Source organism: Paramisgurnus dabryanus, chromosome 15, assembly GCF_030506205.2.
Source record: "Paramisgurnus dabryanus chromosome 15, PD_genome_1.1, whole genome shotgun sequence".
Taxonomy (NCBI): Eukaryota; Metazoa; Chordata; class Actinopteri; order Cypriniformes; family Cobitidae; genus Paramisgurnus; species Paramisgurnus dabryanus.
The window spans coordinates 31,703,428-31,726,726 of NC_133351.1; the positions used below are offsets into that span (position 1 = coordinate 31,703,428).

General features: G+C 37.8%; 1 protein-coding gene across 4 annotated transcripts in view; it reads right to left on the reverse strand.

The window, feature by feature from the left end:
• The window catches only part of map4k4 (mitogen-activated protein kinase kinase kinase kinase 4), a 44,505-nt gene that overhangs the window by 13,139 nt on the left and 8,067 nt on the right, over positions 1 to 23,299 (reverse strand). For 3 of the 4 annotated variants that reach the window (XR_010545458.1, XM_065293092.1, XM_065293094.1), the window contains exons 3-18: positions 22,793 to 22,849; positions 21,350 to 21,475; positions 18,710 to 18,820; positions 18,464 to 18,554; positions 17,112 to 17,242; positions 15,362 to 15,416; positions 10,311 to 10,389; positions 10,053 to 10,228; positions 9,899 to 9,971; positions 7,889 to 8,099; positions 7,002 to 7,163; positions 4,690 to 4,776; positions 4,253 to 4,441; positions 3,967 to 4,145; positions 3,699 to 3,807; positions 2,123 to 2,332 (exon numbers count right to left, since the gene is read on the reverse strand). Coding sequence is in view for 3 of the 4 variants with exons in the window: in XM_065293092.1 (XP_065149164.1) it covers positions 2,123 to 2,332; positions 3,699 to 3,807; positions 3,967 to 4,145; positions 4,253 to 4,441; positions 4,690 to 4,776; positions 7,002 to 7,163; positions 7,889 to 8,099; positions 9,899 to 9,971; positions 10,053 to 10,228; positions 10,311 to 10,389; positions 15,362 to 15,416; positions 17,112 to 17,242; positions 18,464 to 18,554; positions 18,710 to 18,820; positions 21,350 to 21,475; positions 22,793 to 22,849 (2,046 nt within the window). In the remaining variant the exon portion in view is untranslated. The remainder of the gene's footprint in view (positions 1 to 2,122; positions 2,333 to 3,698; positions 3,808 to 3,966; positions 4,146 to 4,252; positions 4,442 to 4,689; positions 4,777 to 7,001; positions 7,164 to 7,888; positions 8,100 to 9,898; positions 9,972 to 10,052; positions 10,229 to 10,310; positions 10,390 to 15,361; positions 15,417 to 17,111; positions 17,243 to 18,463; positions 18,555 to 18,709; positions 18,821 to 21,349; positions 21,476 to 22,792; positions 22,850 to 23,299) is intronic. The other variant, XM_065293093.1, reaches the window with a different exon arrangement.

A 23,299-nucleotide genomic window follows, 5' to 3' on the forward strand; every position in this document is an offset into this window, starting at 1 on the left:
AACTAAATGACCATAAAGAGGAGGTGCACTTCACAGGAAAAGTGCAGCATAACATAAATCTGAAATGAAATTACTTACAAACCAGAATAAAACAACTACATTCAAACACAAAGATGTAAAAAGACAGGGAAGGACTTGATGGTGGTTGGTGATAAAAAAAATGATGACGATAAATTAACTTAATGATCATATAAAGAAAAAACAAATAAATGAACGCAAGTAAAATGAATGAGCCAAACTTATTTTCTTCTCTAGGTTTCAGTGTGATTTTTATATTTCTCAAAACATAATTTTTACGGTTGATTTTGAAATGAATCACTCTCATGGTTGGATCATCAATGGTTTAATCCTCTCTGCACGCTCTTGGGCATTTTGTAACTTCCCAAATTGTAAAAAACTGCTGATGTTTTAAAAAAAAGCTTGACTTCAAGTGGGTTTCCCTGTATTTTTTCTAGTAGGATGATGGAAATTGAGACTTTTTGAGCAGCTCTTCCCAAAATGAAAGACCACTGTAGGCATGTCACATCCCATAACTACATCCAACATCTCATAAGACAGATTCTTACTTCCACGCGGGAAAATCTCATGGTTTTATTCTCTTACAAAGACCTGCTGAGGTTTGAGTTCATTCTCTCCATCCCTCTTTCTTTTATCTACGTTTTATGCAGCGTTCTGATGTAAAAAAAAAAGGCTCCATAGAGGTCCGGACGTCACATGACCCATTATCTTTACACCACCATACTGACAGGCGAATATGAAATTAATGGCACCAGCAGAAGTTTCACGGCAACAGAGTTCACTGCGCACTTTAATTCAACCGCCACAGATATGTTCATCCAAAACTTAAAGGGCACCTATTATTCAAAATTAGGGATGTGCATTTATGTCATTTTTTCATTTCGATTAATCCATTTTTTTTCATTTCGATTAATCCATATGTCTGAAAAACGAGTACTCGATTAACTGGGGGCGGGGCAATCAAAGGGGCGGGGTGTACACATCATGGTGAAAATGTAAATATTTTTATTAAAAACACTCAAATAAAACTTAATTTTGAAGAAACTATGACAGAACAATGAACACATACTAGATTTTTTATGAATTCAATGTTTTTAACAGGCACTCTAAATAATATTAAGCCTTTATACAACATAAATGTTCAACGTGCATCTATCTGCATAAAATGCAAGACTTCAACTAAGTTTTCAACTAAGTTTTCAACTAAGTTTTCTAAAAAAAGGAAAGTTTAACTCCCTTTGTGGATGTGCATCATAAACAGCGCACTTTTAAAGACGTCCAGTCAAAGCTTAAGCTTCATAACATTAACCAGCTTTAAGTCTTTTGCTATCATTTTAGCATTTAGCTGTGTCGTGTCATTCTCTTACCTCAGTCAAGATGTAATGTAAATGCTCATATGGCTCTCTGGTATCTCTTGACATTTGATGTTTAAATATGAGATGATAACCCATTGAACTTTTGACGGCGCTGTACATTTTGCACCTGACTGACTGTATTTCCGAAAATCACGGCATCCTTTTAAATCATAATGTGAGGTGTGGCCGGCTTCACGGGATAGGCGGGCTGCCGCGCATTGCACGGATCGGCTGGTTGCTGCGGCGCGGTCGCGCGGAATTATCTGTTTGTTTTTGAATCACGCATGGTAATGTCATACGCCGGTCTGCGTAGCTCGACACGACGTCAAACACGCATCTCCAGACCCAGTCTTTACTACCACTTGTAACACTAATCAGACATCCAAATGCCACCAAATAAATAAACCCACATGATCATCGTGATCGATTATCGATGCCACGTTCGAGTACTTGAGCACACATCTAAAGTATCAATCACAATAACTACTTTCTGAGAGCTTAAAAGAATATAAAATGTACCATGAAGGGAGCTATATTTGAAGTGGAATGTTGTTTACAAAGAAAAATTGTCTCTTCTCTTACGTCAACCTGGGCGTCTTGAACGGGTTAATTGGAACCCATATGGTGTTCTCTTAGCAAATGCATTAACACCACCACCATCACAATCCTTCAAATGATCACTGAGAGGCAAACGTCCACCACCAGGCCTCCACTCGGGCGGCATGTCTACGGCCGGAGACGGGACGTACCTCTGTCAGGCATGCAGGTTTGTCCGAGGGGCTGAGGGGGATCAGAGCAGGGCTGCTGGGGCAGGAGGAGGGTGAGGGGTGACTCTGCTGGAGCAGGTCGGGCAGAAGGTGATTTCTTTCCTGAATCCCTACACGACTGGGTTTAGAAGCTGCTTCCCACCCTGAACCCCACATTGCCAGACACTGTTTTAGACCCCCTGAGCTCTGGAACTGAGAAAGGAAAGTCTGCGTCTTTAGATGTGGTGCTAACGAACGACTAACAAGAACACTTTGCCGCCTTCTACTGTTTAAGACAAAAGTCTGAACTGAGCACAGAAACACTGGAGTGAACCTCCACTAAATTCATCTGTGCCAGATTAAACTTGAATGAAATTAGACTTTTTAACCTAACAATAATAATATGATGATCTTTAAGTAATGAAACAAACAAAAAAATACAGCAACTGAAAAACAAAAAGCAGAAATACCACATTAAAACTTTGATGATGAAATTTTGAAACAACTGAAAAAGACAAATGTGGTGATAAATAATGGATGAAAGAACAATAGGATAAAACAAGTATGTTTAACTTTATGTGTTTCTGCCTGCTATAGTGATAATGGTCTGCTGAATGCACTTTATCCTGCTTATAATGCAGCTAGCAAATAAATGGATGTGAATCGGAGACAGAAGTCTATTACGTGAAAAGTCAAACATACGGCTTATTGAAGAAAAGTGCAAGTATTACAAAGAGTCTATATAATAGAAATGAGCTATAATGTGGACCAAACAAGATCTGAAGTACAGATTTTGCTGCACAATGCGGTCGAGTGAGCCAATCCCTATTGAAAGTGACCGGCAGCAATGATTGGGGGTGGACTTCCTAATGCATCATTGCTCAAACAATTCTGCATTCATCTACAAGCATTTGTGGGTCGAATTTTCAATGAATTATTAATAATGTGGGTTACTGAAAAGCTTACAGTTAAGGGCCATGTGCTGTGCTGTACTATCATCAAAAGATGCTTATCTTACACTGCGCCAACTAAAAAACATGCAGGGGCTTCAAGATTTAAAGACAAAACCATGGCCGTTTGATGATTAGTTGTTTTTGTATTTTAATTAAATGGACAATAGGACATCACGCAGGATGAAAGACAGGGGAACAGGAATCGGGACTCAAATTTGGAGAAGCGTTTTCATGTAATATTTCATTGCCATTCTGTCGAGTTAACAGATGCAGTTAAACGGGGGAGTTAAACTTATAATCAAATGTCTAAAATAGTAGTCACTGATTGTATATCGATGGTGTTTTATTGCTGTCATCTATCTCAGTACTTTCCAATCATGGTCCTCGAGGACCCCCTCCCAAAAAGTTTTAGATGTCTCCTTATTTAACACACCTGATTTAACTCATCAGCTTGTTAGGGAGACATGTTTACCATTTTGGTATTAGGCTGATAAGTTGAATCAGGTGTTTTAAATAAAAAAATATCTAAAACCTTTTGAAAGGGGATCCTTTAGGACCAGGACAGTGAAGCACTGATCTATGTTAATGAAAAATGGGGTGTAACAGTGGCAAGTTGTATGTGGCACCTGTCGTACGACTAATGTGCTGTCTTTGCACGGCGTAGAAGAGACGTCATCATCCTGGACAACCATCGTCTTCGCTGCTTCCGTCTCGCCATTACTGAGTCTAGACGAACTGTTGATCACAGAATGAATCAGTACCAACACGCAATGTAGGCGATCTGTTGATCACACAGCAATCCAGCGGCTATATTCACTCGAAAAGATCACAGATTGATCCCCAGTGCCTTCATGCAAACAATCTACAGCATGTTTTTAAAAATGATGCACGTACCCTCCGCGCGAGTCCTCTGGACCGGACGTGGAGTCTTCACCGGCCTCTTGGTCCACTTCCTCATCATCTTCATCATCTGTGGTTCCAGAGTCGTCACTGGAGGAGGAGTAATCTGTGGCCTTGTGCTGGGGCCTCACATCCTCCACAGCACGCAGTTCTTTGGCCAGCGCAGTCAAATCCTGCAAGTTTATCCAGATCATATTAAATAAATGTGTCAAAATCATTTAGAGAAAACCAGCTAAAGGAATGTCAGATAACCGAGATGTCATAAGGTTATCATGGTTACCTGTGGATCACTGGGTCGGTGGCTCGGTTCAGGAGCGCTACCATTGGAGAAGGACGGTTCTGAGCGTGGTGGGACTGCAGGCGGTAATTTCGGGACTGCAGGCGGTAGTTTTGGGACTGCAGGCGGTTGTTTCTGCACTGCAGCGGCCTGAGGAGAACCCTGAACATTTCTTCTGTGACGCTCATCCGCCTGAAAACACAAACCACAAAGACATTTTAGTCACATAACCTCGTGCAGCATATCATCACCGACGTTCATAAATATATTTATGTTTTTAATCCACAATTTATCCATTTTCTGAAAAAATGTGAGTGGTATTTTAGATGACAAAACATCACATGTGATAATCTATAAATGTCAATGAATAAGTAAGGCATCATACTTGAATTGATCTGTTTAAAGTGTCTCATTAAAGCAAGATAAATGGCTTTACTTACCAGAAGCATAGCCTGCTCATGCAAAAGCTGCTGCTGTAAAATCTCCAAGTGGCGCTGTTCCTCCTCCAGCTGCCGACGAATGTATTCCTACCAAACACACACAAAGAAATCTCTCACATGATTGCACAGCTGCCAAACAAAGCACTACTGCATTTGTTATGTTGCTTCCCAAAAAGAAAGGCACTGATGAATAGAGGTGAGGGAAAATTTACACTGCATGTTTAAAGTGACACATGTGATCAAAGATCAAATATGACCGATGAATGTGTAAACAGGAAAAAAGGGCATAGATTTCGATATTCTCTGATCCAGGCCTCATTCAAATGTGGAAATAAATTGTATATGAATTGGACACATGCATTCGTGTCTGCAATGTAAGCAAACAAACTTTATATTCCCATGTCAAGACGTGTAATGCGTCATAAAAAATGTGACACTGGAAAATTACATCACCACCAGTGATCACATGAAGTAATGTTGAAGTTTTATGTCTTGTTACAGAAATAAAGCTTTAGTTTATAATCATGTAAATCTTTTGTCTGTGTCCATTGCATATCACAATGATTTACTTCCTCTGAGGATTAAGCTGTTTTGGGTCAGTATGTATACCTTGAATTGTTTTGGCAAGTGTTAATTGTAAATGCAGATCGGATAAGAGTCACTTTTAAAAGATGTAATCGGGGCGTAAAAAAACCCAAATCTGAATTGGGCATCAAGATTCGCAGTGTAAATCCAGCCTTAGATATATTGCAATGCAGATGTGGACAATTTTGAATTGATTCACAAATGTAAAAAAATCGATTATTAAAAGTTAGTTAACAAAATAATAATGTGACATTATCTGAACCAGAATGCGGAAGTCAACTGCAAGAGTCATGACACACAGGGACAGTTTATAGAGATCACACACACCACAGTAGAGAAAGAAATAATAGAAATACATCTATAGACCTGTTTGACTAATGCTACAGCAAGATAAACAAAATACATTTTGGGATGCTCTTCATCAGCCTTTTATCTGTTCAGTGAGTGTCAAGGAGAAACACTGCCTTAATTTCACCGAGCAGCATCTGACTTGTCAATAAATGAGTGCAAATAGCATTTCCTAAAACCTGTGTACATTAGGGCTGTCACTTTTTATTTGATATTCGAATATGCATTCGAACATGACGTCACATATCCGTATTCGAACTATAAATAAACAATCCGGTTTTGAAAATGCCATGTTTAGCGCATTTTTTACAGTAACACCTCGTTATAGGAAGGAGGCTGAGAGTGAGACCGACGATGAAAACTGTGCGCAAGAGAGGAAATCAAATTGGACCAACACGAACCTCACGTGCATGTCAAGATATAATTAAAGTTTGTATATAAAATGACATATTATTGTTTATAGTGTTAAATATTATAGCGGAATAAAAAGCTTGTGTTCATACGGTCGCATTATGAAATTAGCATGTATGAAGATAATTTCATCATGTTTACAATGCAATGTAAACTTTATATTAAACAACAACAGCATTTGTCTTGTAAACGGATTTGAAATGATCATGTGCTGACTGTTGCGCGTCACATAGATGACAGAGTTAAGTAAGATCTGCTTAACTCAGTGGTAAGTTTAATTTCATCTCAAATATCAAATGGTTTGTGCTCTCCATCATTAAAAACGGTCAAGCAAACAGCAGGTGCAGGGTTAATGTACTTGTCAATGACGGCTAACAAACGTGCGAGATAGTCTATGTATGTGTGCTTGTTGTCAATGAGATTTCTTCTCACAAACAGGCTCAAGCGCGAGATGTGTGTGCTTGTCAATGAAGGGCATTATATCTGCGGAATTCAGCGGAGTTTTCCGCCGAAATCTGCGGGCGCGGATTTCGTTTGAGCTTGGCTAAATGCCCCACTCCTGCTGCTGTTTAAGTTGTCACCTGTTCTGAGTCGTTGTTATTCATAAGTTGATAACCTGCTGTTTCAAACATTAAGTAAAAAAAAGGAATGCAGACATCCCCGTTTATGACTGTCACTGTTAATAAATTGAATCTCTATTACGTTTTTTTTTTATGCGCGCGGGGGGCACCTAGATATTCGAATATATTCGGATACATTGCATGGTATAATTTTGACAATGAATCCTAACATCATAAGGACTGAGGTCACATTGGGCTAGTTGCCTTTCTAGTTCACTTTAAGTGAAGTGGGTTTGGTTCAAACAACCTATACTGTATAATAAAAACATCCTCAGCTTGCCAACACCAGAATATTAAAACATTTCAAATATCATTTCAAATCAAAATCACATTTTAAGAGACATTTACCTGCTCGCGGTCAGCCCTCCTTTTCTCTTCCTCTGCCCTCCTCCGCTCCTCCTCTTCTTTGCGTCTCCTCTCTATCTCCTCAATGCGTCTCTTCTCCTCTTGCTCTCTCCTCCTCTGTTCTCGCTCCTGCTGTCTCCTCATCTCTCGCTCACGTCTCTGTTGCTGTAAAACAGAAGATCCCGTGTGTTGTTAAGGCCTAAGTATACTTTGTATTGTCGAACACACAGCCTTGTAAAGTCTTCTGGGTACACAGATAACGGTAATGCAGATTTTTAAAGGTGGCTTGCACTTGTTGTGCTCCCTGCCTCTACCCTACACATTCGTGACTGTAGCGTTGTATGATGTTTAAGGTTTATATTGTATATCGTGAAGGGAATACAGGCGAGTTGAGCTGTCAATCACTGAGTGAAGTCTCATCATTTATTGTAAAGCTCAAGGGGCTTTGATCCATCTAGAACTTGCACTACACAAAGCAGAAAAGCAGCTCGCTCATCCCTCAGAAGATACAGCAATGGCGGACTCTGTGCTGCTAACACAGGGCTGTCTATGCAAATATGGCAGATCGCTGGGCGGGGCTTTGCCACGCAGTGACAACATGAAGAGCAGAATCTTAAACAACATATTTCTTAACTAGGATTTTCAATGGAAAAGCTTTAAAGCTTTTGATCATCAAGATGATGTAGTGTTACCAAGTAGTAAAGTAAATATTTGAGTCCTGCAGTGGCCGTCTACCCAATCTGAGTAACATCACACATCATGCTGTTGTTCCTCTCACAGTACAGATGTCTCTTTGGGGATTTGATAACAAGCCAAGGGCTGTGTTTTTGTTAAAAGAAAAATTAATTTAACTGCCTATACCAATCATCATTGATCTCTCTCCGTCTTACCTCCTCCAGTCGTCTGCGCTGCTCTTTCTGTTGCTCAATGCGTTTCTGTCGTTCGGCCAGAAGTTGGCGCTTGTACTCCTCCTGTTCACGCATCTGTTGCTCCTGGAGGAGCTGCTGTCTTCTCATGGCCTCTGAACGTTCTTTATTCTCCTGCTGAAGACGAATGAAGTCTCGCCGCAGAGTCGACTCACCCGGGACATTCACTATAGAGCTGCAGAAAAATCAAATCATGCCACTATTACCACAATTATACTGTCAGGAAAAAAAAAAACAAATACATGATACGATATTAAAGCAATAACCCAAACACATGCACAGAAGTGAGTTTTATATTTTTCTGAATTGTTAAGAATGGTTTTAATGTGTTATAAAGATTTACTTATGGGCTTTACTCTTCCTGTCCTGTAGAGGGCAGCAGGGAGCTTTGTATTAAAGTCATCTAACATCCTTACATTTTGTAATGCCTGTGTACTGTGGTAAAACAAGTTCTTCATTGCTTTTATATCACAGCAGCATATGCAATATGTCGAATGACATCAATGCTCAATAAACCTTTACATTTCGATACACAATTCTTCTGCTAAGTAATATAGCACTAACTTAATTTTTTCACCCAAAAATGTAAACTCTGTATACATTTTTTGTTCTCAGGACCACAAATGAGAGATATTTGAACTGAACAAAATCGATCATGAGCCCCACTGACTTAAATAGGGGGAAACAAACTTGGAGTGAATGGGGCTCATGATCGATTAGGTTTCCTCAAAATATCTTCCTTTTTGGTCATGAGAACAAAGAAATTTATACAGGTTTGTATACAGAGTAAATGTTAAGAGACAGCTGGATATTTTAAAATAAATATTCAAAACCATTAGTTAAATAAAGTGCATTATTTGACAGAAAAATGTCCTTTTCACTGTTTTACTTTTGTAAATGATGTTTTGTAAGGTTGGCTAATTTGATATAAGTGGTTGGTATATTTCTCACATATACATACATATATTTAAAAGATTTCTGATGATTTTCTTGATTTAAAAGTTACAAATATCTCTGCGGTGTCCTGCTGCTGTCAAACTGCATTAAAATTACTTTGATTTTATTTTCATACATGTATACTTCATGACTTTTATAAAACTATATAAAAAGGACAGATATAGAACATGCACTTAGATTGTCAAAAACATCGAGTCTCATTTAAGCATGCGTAAACACAAATTTGTGCGGATGTTTTCACAAAAAAAATTGTGACTCACGTAAACTTTCGTATCAAAACTTCTAAAATGTACACACACACAAAAAAAAACTAAAACAACTAGTACGCAATTAGTATGCCATAATCAAATATTAGGCTATAATTATAATGTGTATAATAATGTTGATATATAAAATTTGAATTTGAAAAAATGATTATATTTTATATTATAATATTTTCTGTATTATATATTATTATACATGATCTATATTATTATTATATACATTATATTATACATTATTATAGCCTGCTTATTTTTTTCTACACATATAAAGAGGATCCACATAATGACAAATATTCATGTGTTCCTTCCTCATTTTTAAATCTCTATATGAAAGCATCTGCTTAATATAAAAAATATTTAAAAGAAAATAAGAAAATACTTAAAACACTAACAACACTTAAGTGCATCATATACCATAAGAAATGCTACATAAAAACTGCCTAACAAGGTGCAAAAAATACCAATTAAAAAAATTGTCTATACGGTGTGCAAAAATAAAATGATACACCGATGCATTTCACAAGCATCAACATATTCTCGTAGTCTCCATAAGGTTTCGCTCCAGCTCTAAACATGACGTTTTGCTGTCATCAAATTTACAATTTGTACATTGCCTCAGTTTAAACATTCAATATGTTTTCTATGCTCTATGAATCAAATGATGGATTAATAAGAACATTGCATTATGTTTTTCATGTACATTTACACATTGTCCCAATTTTTTCTGATTAAAGGTTGTAGGTTGATGTAGTACCTGGGCTCCCCCTCCTGCTCCTGAGCTTCCTCCTCCTCTTCCTCACTGCCACTGTATTCATATTCAGTCTCATCTGCAGTGAAAACACACGTCATTCACACGATCGCACACGGTCTCTGTTGAAACGTAAAGCCAAAAATAATCAGGATCGTACCTTTCTCGCCCCGTTTCTTGCGGCAGCGATCGAGGTGGTCCTTCAGCTGGATTCGCACTTGTCTCTCATTGGGCTGGTCTCTGATGAAGGGATGCTTCAGGAGCTGATCGGTGGGCGGCCTCTGCGTGTAGTTCTTCACCAGACAGCCCTCAATGAAACTGAAGAACTTCTTTGACCTGCGACAGAAAAAACACAACGGAAAGAGAAATTTAGGGCCATGATATTTTCTTACCACAGTAACACCAAACAGGTACTGACCATTTTTTTGACTTCAGTCTGGGTGGAGGATTTCGCGGGATGAGGAAGAGAGCTCGCATCGGATGCATGTCACACAATGCTGCAAAATAAACATTAGACTTCTTTTCAATGCATGCTGTGTACTTGTAAAATACAACTAATTTATCCTGTCCTGAACATGAACTCACAATGTTAAACTGCTAAAAAAAGGGTTTAAAACGCAACTAATTAAGAAAATAAACAATAAACAAAATGTGATCATGTTTCACGTGTAAAAAATGCGGTATTTTTTACACAATTGACTTATCTGTATAGCGCTGTTTTTACTGTCCTAAAAACGGTCTGATGTCTTCCTTGTTCTATAAAGTCCCTCCTTCAGAAATACATATCGAGTTCTGATTATGTAGTTTGTTTAGTGTGTTGTAATACGACAGCAGATTAGCTTGCCGTTAGCCTAGCTGGTGACTGACGTATTCCTGTGGGCGGAGTTTAGTCAAAAACTGTTCTACTAACGTCATCAAAGCAGGAAGTAGAGGGCTGTAGTCCAAACCGGCCGTTTGTAAACAATGCAAAAGGTCTTTAATAAAGTCAAGCAAAAGATATAAGAACAAATGTTTTTGCTTACTGCCTATATCGGTGTCAAATAATTATATTAAAAGTCCATGTGAACAGGAAGTCAGGAATTACTACCATATTGTAGGCATTAGGGTTGTGACAATTAATCGGGCAAATGCGCGTTTTCTCAATGAATGAATTTGAATGAATTACGGTGAAATGCAGGCACATCCAAAAGCCAGGGGGCGCTCTCGCTTAGAAACACCATTTGTGCCACAGAAGAAGTAGTATACCAAACACTATTCCAGGAAATGTCTAAAGGAATATTTATATCGCTGTTCTTCAGATTGTTTCAGGTATTTTCATGATAATAAAGAATATTTTAAATGATTGTGTTTGACGAGTGTTGCTTTTTTAAATGCACGTCGTTATAAACGAGTCAAACTTGTAGTGATTTTAGATCGATAAGGACTTCCTACTGATCACGGAGCCGTAGTACATGCACAAGCTGTGCATGAAACACTGAATCGGAGCCTTACGATTCAGAATCGATTTCAGACAGGTCTTTTTAATGGGAGCGCGATGCATCGATGCACATCCCTAGTAGGCATGGCTTAATTGATTGGATAAAGAAAAGTATGCATTTCATTCAGAATTGGAACTCAAAGCAGAAATATCAAAAAGTAGGATTTGTCAGTTTTGATTTCATGGGGTCTTTAAAAAGATTTAAGGATCAGATGGTGACAATTGGGTAATATAATTAGTTCACAGACTTCAGTTCAGTTCTATCTAAAACAATGGGAACATCACCACACAGTGTTTCCTCTAGGATTTTTTCCAGCTGTGGCGGCAGGGGGCGCCCATGATGATTATAAATGTACATTATTTTTTTTAATGTAGAAAATAGGCTACAGTAAACTAACATGTGTTTTTTATCATTTTCATGCTGTCATTTATTTTCCTTATATTTATAGCATATTGCTTTTCTGTGTTTGATCTAAACTGTATTTTCTTAAAAAATACGTAATTTTTATAGCTTCATACGGATCTTTCATTGTAGTTTTAATGTAGTGTGCAAGTTCGTGCTCGGGTTTAGCGTTACAGAGCTGTTGCAAAGTCACGCACAGTCCTGTTTGATAATCCGCACCGCTGTGATTGACAGAACACCCGACATCAGCAGCAATTTATTCCACACCCGGGCTGTTTGACATAAAGACCCCGACCCGGTCACACTGCAAATCGCGCAGTTATAGAAACCTTTATGCTCTTCGCAGACAGATCTTAAACACAAATAAGCACGGGGACATTTAAAAACTGTTACCTGTCGGAATCGAGTCGAATTCTGTTCTTGGATGTTAGACCCGCAGTTCACGCTCGCATATTGAGTCCCGACCTGGATCTACAACGCATATAACACGTTAATATTATTACACCCGTTACATCAAATATTAGAAGTTTCACCCGCGGGTACCCCGACCCTGTTGTTTCGCCTGAAAACAGATGAAACAGTCTCACCGTCTGCCTCCAGTTTTTATTACCAACGTCCTTCTCTTCCACGGAATAAGTTTCCTTCCAAACAGATTCGACTAATGTCTTGCAGTCCTATATGAGTTGTATTCAGTATTTAGCCTTTTGTTTTTGGACAAACATCTTATCATTTAATGTGAAACTTTGTGAGTGTCGATCTAAAGCACAGAAGATTGACTGACAGCTGAGTGGTCAGCAGTGCGCTGCGCTTATAGCCTATATTCTGAATAACTAATGGCCAGATAAGTTGATAATATGAGTACAGTGATTACAAATGAATGTCCAAAAAACTCGTAATATGTTTAATCGAAAGTTTAATCATGTCATTTCTCGCAGCCCCGCGCTGCGTCCGTGTATATGCGCCTGTGAACAGCATACGCGTGATGACCTTGCAACTTAAATTACCCTTAATTTATTGCCAGACAGATAAAAGTAAAATAAAATTCGAATCTGTAAATTGTGTATTTTTATTTATGTAAACTCACAATAAGGAGAAAACCCTGTGCTTATTTAAAATCATTAAAAACATGACGTGTTTTCTGCTGCTTTGGTTTAACAGCGCGTCACAAAAAAAGAACAGAAACTCAAATACTTTTTTTATTCGTTTTGTCAATCTGATAATTATAACATATTTCGTGTAGACTTATTTATTTTATTATTATTTCTCAAAACAGAGACGTAGCCTAATCAATCCGTTGATTTAAATCTATTTGTGCATGAACCCATGGGGGAAATTATGATATTTTAGGAGATTTATTTATAAATTAGTGAACAACGCGAATCCAGAAAGGAATTTTTTTCTTTCTTGCTGGGCGGACATTTAGGTATAGCTTTATTTACTTTGCGAGCTTCCGCCGCGGGTTTTGTCTAGAAGGGATACAGAAAATGCCAAAAAGTTTAGGATTAGATTTGGAGGTAGGATTTTTAGGATGAAAACAGCGGCTCTGGCTACATGAGATACACATACATCATACAATCCTGTGAAATGTTGTGTTTAGAGTTGGGTTTGGGTGAAGGATTAGGATTAAACAGTGCTCATCCGGCGAGATTTCGTTTGCTGTATCCCTTCTATCCACAACCGCAGGCGTGGCGGGGATGTTTTAGGCGTGGCGGGCCGCCACGGTTGAATGTATATAGCGGAAACACTGCCACATCAGACAAAGTATGTCTGCTTGAATTTAATAAAGACCTTTTGCATTGTTTAATTGATGTAGTAAACTAAAATGCGTTTCATCCCTCATCTTAAGAATTAGTGACTAGTTTTAGAATAACTTAAATAAAACTACCATGGTTTAATACAACGTAGAAATCTGTTTATTTATGCTATTTAGGGTAGATAAGGTACAAAAATACACCTTTGACTGATGAGCTCAAGCAAGGAGGGTTAGGGTTAAGGTCATCTGTTCAATTCCCATGGAATGCACATGTTTATCTATAGCTTAAACGTGCTGTAAATTGCATTGGATTAAAGTGCCGAAAGTAAATGTCAAAAGGGGAGCACCTTTAAGGGTTCTCCTAAAAGTAATCATTCATGAAGGTTCAGGTTAGGGTTAATGTTTCTGTGTGAGTTTGTCCTTCTGCTCAGGACACTACACTCCCAACCTCCTCACTGGCAGTCCCCCAATTTCATCCCCCTAATAATAGGAGCCCACCAAGGTTGTGTTCTGAGCCCTCCACTGTTCTTTCTCTACACATATGACTGTTTGCGGTTTCACAGTTACAAATCTATTCTCACATTTACTGATGATTACACTTACATATAGGGAAGGGACTCATAGACTGTGCAGATACATTGGGTGAGGTTTTTTGTAACATCTTTAACCTGTCCCTGTCAAAGTGCACGGTGCCCAACAGATCTTGCATGAAAAAAACAAGCCCATAATAACCAGAAACAAATCCAGATGCTTTACATTAAAAATAAGACCAAAATATTACAACTTGCGCTTGCCCAGTTTAATAACGCAGTCTGTACTTGAGGCGTGATAAAGGTCAAGGGTGGAGTTTATCTTAATAGGTGGCTATATGCAGATTTTGATGACTTTCTCTGCAGATTAAATTTTAGATTCAAACTCAAAATGGAGAATCCTCAGTACATCATCTGCAGAAACAAAGCCATGACAAAATAGATCATTGCTGAACTCGCCAAGCTTTGGATCCCGTACACATGGTACCAGTTCAAGAAAAGTTCATGACGCACTAGAGACAGACGGTGCACAGAGAAATTATGCGTCATCATCCCTCCCTTAGTGAAGACATCACTCGGTACATCATCACAACAACAGTCAGCGAGATTATTTAGCTTACTAGCTAACTAATCTTTACATACAGAACACATCAAATACTCCAGAAGTGGCTGACATGCATGTTTATTGCATGCTATAGTTGTCATGTTGTTCAAGTCAGCACAGGAAAATTTACCACGGCTTTATTACAGCAAAACTTCAACTAGAATTTAATTCAAACACCCCTATATGAATATAACAAACCTTACATATGGGCATACTGTATGTGTATTTACAGACCAATTTAACAACTTATAAAAAACATTCCAGTGGCAAACGCAAAGCTTTCAGTTTCTTTGACAATGGTTTGGAAAGATATGAGGGTCAATAAAGGAATAAAACTTTCCTTAAATGCCCATAATATAATATAAACCTAATGCATGATAAGATAAAAACATATATATATCTTTTCACATAATAATACATTTATATAGATAAAATAAGATATAAGATAGTTGATAATAGTTTAGGTGAGTAATAATTTAGGCGTGTTAGGCTTAGTCATATGTAATAGTCACTAGGAGCGCACACAGGCGCAAACACACACACAGAAAATGCAGTCTTTTTTTAGGGATGAACAGATTATTTGGGCGAGTCAGTTTCATGGTTTTAATGAGTCAGAGTTAGTAATGTGAAGCACTCACAAGGAGTTTGTGTTAGGTGATTTATGGTTTAGATGAGTTAGGTTAAGTAATGCGATGTACTCACGAGGAGCTCCCTCAGCCATCTCAATAGCTGTGATCCCACACGACCACAAATCACTCTGCAGAGAAAGCAATGTAAAAACATCATTGTAACACCTCAACATTCAAGCAGACTGCATTTGAAAAATAAATGTGAAATGGTTAATAAGTCAATAACTAGAATATGGTAATCTAATCTCTTCTGTTCCTATTTTACATTGATTTAAAAACAAACAGAAACAGAGAAGTCACACATGTGCACACAAACTATTTTATTTATACTTATTTTAATAAACAATGATTCAATACAAAGAACTTCATCAGGTGTTTATAATCATACAAATGTCCTCAAATTTAATATATATATGCATGACCTATCATCAGTGTGACATCAATTAGATGCCATCACAGCAAATAACAATGAAAATTTTTTAAAATCTACCGACATGTAACTGCCGTCAACCCCTATAAAAGGACTTCAATATCATTTTAGAGGTAGAAAAAAGCAAAAAGACATCAAGAATGAACTTTACAGAATAATGATGGTTGTTTCTTCTTTTATGTTCACAAATTATTTGTTTTTAACTTGATGTTGTTTTACCAGCATAACAAATACCACAAAGGACTTCATGATGTCTCCTCTTATTGATTTTTACTTCTAAAATCTTTGCAAGTGTGCGCGAGTGATTTCTGCAATTAGCCTATATGATACACACTGGGGCTGGGCGGTATGACGGTATATTCCGTTACCGCAGAATAACATGTCAGACGTAACAGATTTTTCTATTCCGCGAAATGCAAATAAGTCGGCGTGGCCAACTCTGCCCTCCCGCATGTTAGACTGAGTGTGACGGAGAAACATGTAAAATAATAAGTGCCAGTGAATCCACCGCAGGTCTCTCGCGGCCAGTCTCTCGCGTGCAGAGGTCTCTCTAGGCACACGCAAGGAGTTGTGATGCCAAATAAAGGGTTCTTCTCGCACATAATGCTAATAGTTGTAAAGTTTTCTGAACTTTAAAGGGATAGTTCGGCCAAAAATGATATTAAACCCATGATTTACTCACCCCCAAGCTGTCCGAGTTGCATATGTCCATCGTTTTTCAGACAAACACATTTTCGGATATTTTATAAAATGTTTTAGATCTTTCAGTTAATTAAATGTAATGTTACGGGGTCCACCCATAGTCCACGACCTTCAAGTCCAAAAAAAGTGCATCCATCCTTCACAAATTAAATCCAAACGGCTCCAGGATGATAAACAAAGGTCTTCTGAGGGTAATCCGCACGGTGTTGTTGTAGAAATATCCATATTTAAAACTTAATTAACGAAAATAAATACCTTCCGGTAGAGCCGCCATCTTTTTTTAAATCAACTGAAAGATCTAAAACATTTTCTAAAATATCCGAAAATGTGTTTGTCTGAAAAACGATGGACATATGCAACTCGGACAGCTTGGGGGTAAGTAAATCATGGGTTTAATATCATTTTTGGCTGAACTATCCCTTTAAGCAAGCTAAGAAAAAACTTGCGTTTATATCAGTGACACGTGCGCTGCTGGAGCAATGTAGTTTGAGGAGCCATTTGCTTATACAAACACATTTGATTGGAAAGACTAGAAAAAGACGAAAATGTTAAGGTCTAAAAAAAAAGTAAAGGGCGTCAAGACCTTAAAACAGACTTCACGATCATCACATCATAGCACCTGTCATATGTATAATATCTAGAGCTTTGGGATAAAAAAGTTTGTAAAAAGTTTGTATCTGCAGGTAATTACCCTGTAGTCATAGGTAGCATCTGGGTTTTCATCACAGGCGATGACCTCCGGAGCCATCCAATATGGTGTTCCAATGAAAGTATTCCTCCGGCCAACGGTTCGATCAAGCTGGGCGCTAACACCAAAGTCCACTGAAGGAGTGAAGGAGATTCAGACAGCTCATTTACACACAAAAATAATATGATCAAACCCATACTTTCATCATAAAACTAAGAGTGCTCTGATCATAAATGGCTCATAATCGTTCAAAGGAGTTTGATGGCGCTCTCTCTATAAAGCAGGGGGTTTCAAACTGGGGACCTTCAGGAGGTTCTAGGGGGTCCCTAGAAAATTTCAGATGAAAAAAGCCAAGGCTTGCTGTTAAGCTAAATATGTCCAACATCAAGAACCACTGTGCAGACCAACAGACATATAACAACCACAAGAGTGAATGGAAAGCATACGGAGCGTTGTATTCTTGTTCAACTCTCGCAGTGTTTTGATGTCATGCACCTGTCGATCTCCGCAGTGCTGCGTGATGTTGAATACGCTCACTGACTTGACTACATTTCCCAGTCTGCAGAACACTTGCAATGTGCAGTTTGTGCACAAATGCCATAATGTGAAAACCAACCAACCTCATGAGATATTTGAGATATTTTCAAATTTAGTGGCAAGCAGGATCGGAAAGATCAACAAAATTGCCACCCAAGTTCAAAACAAGACCTTTTAAGACTGTTTCAATTATAAAGAATTTTGAAAATGAACAAAATGTGTGGATACCAGCATTACATATTAAGATTTGCTTGTATTGCATCAAATATCTTTTTATTTTGAGTTTTTTGCAGCATTGCAGACATGTCTCTGTTGAGTTTAGAAATGTAACTTATGGCCAATCAGATGTGTTTTAATGAACCACAGAGCCAGTCTGCTAAACCATCCAATGTTTTGATAAAAGTGAGCACTCATGCTTTTATTTTAAGCAACAAAGTTTCAATACGATGAAAGTAAGATATGTGCGATTCATGCATTATAATGGGAGTTTCTGTGGTCGTTCGTTGATCACTTCCTGTATACAATTTATTCCCAGTTTGAATAACCATTTTGTCTAGACTTAACCTAATTTTACTTATGCTTAAAACAGCATAAATAAACACCTCTTAGCTTGTTTTGTTTGTTTGTGTATAAGTATAGTATAGTAGTAAAGTATAGTCTGACATGTTAATATATAACAGTATAATGAATTTCTTCTAACCAAGATATGAAATAAACCAAACACAGTAATCAGGGCACAAAAGCCTAATATAAGAGACGAAAAAAAAAATCTGAATGAAATATAAAGTATAGTTAAAATCTGAATGTGCATTTATTACCTAATTTTACTTCTGCATTTTCGGTCAGCAGAACATTTTGGCCCTTAATGTCTCTGTGGATGACATGATGAGCGTGCAAGTGGGCCAAACCCTGACGAGAGAACACACGCACAAACACAGGCAGACGCACACACAGACGCACAAACACACAAATACAATTTGAATCAGTCGTTCTCTGTAAGGAGTGCATTAAAGATGAGTGTTGAACAACAAACAAGTGTTTATTTGTCTTTATGTGTGTGTTACCCTGAGGATTTCCCTAGAGATATAGGCAATCCAATCTTCCTTTAGTGTATTTCCTTTGGTGTTTTTCACCAGGTCTGTTATAGAACCAGCACCACAAAACTCCATCACCAACTAGACAAAGAAACAGAGAAAGAGATTTACACACACACACACAAGAACTGAAGATGCAAAATGTCTCATTTAACTCATCAGGTTATTTTTAGGGATGCACCGATTGTTCGGCAACCGAAAACAAGTGAAAAGACCAAATATATTTGACCAAACAATGTGGTCTGACGTGATCAAATAGCAACCAGCGCAGAGTGAGAGGCGTGCCAATGCAGCAAACATGTTGGTGAAAGCATTTTGAAGTGTCAGAGAAAAGCGCAAAAACGTACAGCCACTAAATGTTTCATTTATTATTTAAAATTAAGACATCCTGAACCATGCAGTGTATAAGAAAAACAGTGGGGCCGATCCTGGGTATTTGTCTGATGAATGCACTTAAATTAACTCTTCATTTCATGTCATAGATGAGCAACTGCAGTATATAATAAAAACTTCCCAAATCCAGTACAATGTGCAGTACAAGTGCTACAATGCGACACTTCGATAGCATTTAGCTTAGCCCCATTCATTCAATGGTACCACTCAGAGATAAAGTTAGAAGTGACCAAACACATCAACGTTTTTCCTATTTAAGACGAGTAGTTATACGAGCAAGTTTGGTGGTACAAAATAAAACCTAGCGCTTTTCTAAGCGGATTTAAAAAAGAGGAACTATATTGTATGGCGGAACAGCACTTTTGGGAGTACTTCGACTCGGCGCAGTAACACTCTCCCTCTCCCATTATGAGAGGGAGAAGGGAAGCGGATTTTTCAGGCGAGTTGAAGTACTCCCAAAAGTGCTGTTCCACCATACACTATAGTATTTTATATTGAAAATGAGTAGACTATTCCTTTAATGTGACAAGGTAAGTGTTTTGATTAATCCCATCAATGTTTAATCAGTGTATACCACTAGTCAACTAAATGAAAATAACATGGCAAAGATAAATGCACATTTATATATTGATTAGGGGTGGCACGGTCCAAGAAAAAATCTGAACCGTTCGGTTCGCTTGTCTCGGTTCGGAGCGCGTGTGTGATGCAAGGTTCAACGGTTCATGGCATGTGCAATGTAGTCTCATTCCCTGTATGTGACCTCAGATAGCGTGTTTCCCTTTCTCGCGAAAGAAGAGGTGACTGGTTTGGAGTATAAGTAACTGCAGGTTATGTTACGTGTAGAAATGGCAAGTGGGAGAGAAAAGGAAGTCTGCCCGCAGTTGGAGAATGCGCCAGTATTAAAGCAGCCTCTCAGGGATAAATCTAAGAGCTACACTGAAGTTGGCATTTTAATAAATGCAAGTTATCTTTGTGTGCTAAAAATGCACATAAAGTTCATGTAGATGGCAATACACATTCTCTTTTTTGCCAAATAAATGAAAAGCATTTTGAAATCATCAATGTCTTCCATCTTGCTCTATCAAAATCTCATCTGGCTTTCCTCAGAGATGGTCCCTATAATGTGCTTAAAGTCAAATTCAGTTTTTGCATGATTACATGATATAACTTTTTTTAATACTTTATCCTAAATTATGGATAATTAATACATTAATAAGATAATACATTTCTGGAGTGTTAAAAATTTAAAGAAAAAATAACAACAAGAACCGTACTGAACCGAGAACCGTGACCATAGAACCGTGATACGAACCGAACCGAGGGTTTTGTGAACCGTGCCACCCCTAATATTGATTCAACAGATTTATAGAGAATCTTGAGAATCAGTTTTTATAATAAATCTTTGAAAATCAAATTATGAATTTGAATTTTTAATGTTATTATAACCTAAAGATGCTATGTGAAAGTTTGTAACAGAAAATAAATAGTTATCACTTTCTTGATATAGAAAACACATTTATACCGAAATGAGCCAGAATGTATTTATTGCATTTTGGAACCAAACTCTTCATTTTCTCCATAAAATTGATCTCATTCCCACAATTTAACTTTACAAACATGTAACCAATCACAGTTAAACACCCGGATCTGTAGTTTGAGTCACAGATATTATGTATGGAAGCCTCATAGACAGAGTGAGTGATCGTAGTTGTGATAGAAAAGAAAATTATTGAAATACAAAAAGCATTACATCTCTGGAAACTTCTCATAATGATAAATGTACCAATGTGTGTGAGAGTAAGTGTGTCCTGTAATGCGGTGTAGACAACAAAAGTGAAGCATATATTTGTTCCTTACTTTAGATTACCCGCAAGATTTAACTTTTTGTTCACCTTTCTCGCATGAATAGAAACATTATAAAATAAGAAGTGTCTTCACGCACACCGCCCAGTTTAAATTGAACGTGTCAAACCGGACATGCACTTTACTGACTGGCTTGCGCACCAGCGTGTCATGCGAATTTTCTGCTTGTTTACATTTTTCAACTTGCACGAAAGACGCGTTTGATGCGAATAGCAATTGTGTCACCAAATTTGTGTCATTCACATCTCCAGGCACGAATTTGCTTCTATAATCACCCTTGCATTACGTGCAAATAATTAAATTCCCTTCAGAAGTGTGTGTGCAAGTGTAAGAGTGTGTGTAAGGTAAACTGACCCACAGCTGGTCATCGTGTCCTGGCGGGCTTTTCTTTATGAAGGCTCCATAGTATGTGGCAATGTTCCTGTGATGCGAGTATTTCTTCAGCATGTTAATCTCCAGTTTAATCTCCTCTTCTTCATCCTTCGGAAACACAAATCAAATAATTTATACAGATTCAAAAGGCCTGAAATTCAATATGGGATTATGGGTATTGGCTTAAACATTCCTGCAACCTGAGCGCTCATAATGCAAAAAATACCACAAACATATATTCACTTGTGAATTACTACACTTGCCCTACAAAATCCTAAATAACAATTCACTGTTACTTCACAACTTGTGCTGGCCAATTAAAATTATAACAATTAATGCACTATAATTATCTTCTAGAAATTATTAAGTCCAATAATGTTTGATATGTATATCCACAATGCAAGTAATGCTGGAGTATTGCAGACCGGCCAATGCGTCTCACGCTATACTCCCACCAACCAGGCTGCACACACATCACACTCTCCAGATGGACAAACAAACACAGAGTAGCTTTCCAGAACAACGCTCATCCTTTAAAGGAATAGTCTACCCTTTTGTTATTACCTCAACTTAAACGAATTAATACATATCTATCTTTTTTCAATGCGTGCACTGCACAGCGTGTTATGAATGTGTTAGCATTTAGCCTAGCCCGATTCATTCCTATGGTACCAAAGAGGGAAGCCACCAAACACTTCCTTGTTTTCCCTATTTAAAGACTGTTACATGAGGAGTTATACCAGTTAGTATGGTGCCACAAAATAAAACTTTTTTTGGTACTATAGGAATGAATGGGGCTAGGCTAAATGCTAACACATTCATAACACGCTGTACAGTGCATGCATTGAAAAAGATAGGTATGTATTAATTCGTCTAGGTTGAGGTAATAACAGTTTAATATGGCAAAAGGGTAGACTATTCCTTTAAGAAATTTACCATGGTATAATATGTATTAAATATTAGTAAATTAAGTCTAGTAGCATGATACAACAAAATGGTTATTCAAACTTTTGCATACAGAAAGCGATCAAAGAACGATCACTTAAAATGTCCATGCCTTAAGTTTAATGTCGCAAAACTCCCGTTAAAATAAATGAATCTACATGTGTCTTACATTCATCGCATCTAAACTTTGTTGTTTATGATGAAAGCATAAAATCAGATACAGAGCATTCTGAAACAAATCACTAATAATAATATTAAGACCCTAAAAAATAAAAACCACTAATAGCAGTTTGTGAAATTCTGATGGCCAAAAAATAGATGAAGTATTCGTATATCGTTAATTCAGCCATGTTTTACTTGTGCACATGAGTTCAGATTTGTATGTAAAAAAGCAATACCTATAGTCCTCCTAACCTGTAGAAAAGTAATTCAGAAAGCAAACTAATATCATATGTAGTCTGTACAAGCACAACCACTTACTTCAGTCACGTCCATTACTTTAATGGCTGCCAGCTGTCCGGTTTTCACATGACGACCCTAAGAGAAAGAGAAAACATCATCATGCTTTGAACATCACACACTTTGAATAAGAAAATGAAAATAAAAGAAAAAAAGACTATGGTGTGTGTGCAAATGCTGTCTATTGCCATTGTCCATGTTGTTTTATTGTGGGGTGTCCCGTTTAAAATTTTCTTGCGCATGCATGGGCTGTTGTATGCCTTCCATGTGCCATCAAAAAGTGAGCTGCATGTGAACGGGGTGTGCGGACCCTCCTGATAATGACAACTGCATCATGTGGACCACCACACAATCAGAACGCGTTTTCAGCACGGCTGGAAACATTACAAATCCAATAAAGTCTCTTACTTGAACCGTATGTTGTTTCATGAATAAAAGTGATAGAAAAAACACGCACATAGGCACCAATCTTGAGGGTGCTCCAGGGCTCGGCTCGTGCACCCACCGAAAAATCACATATGCTTAATG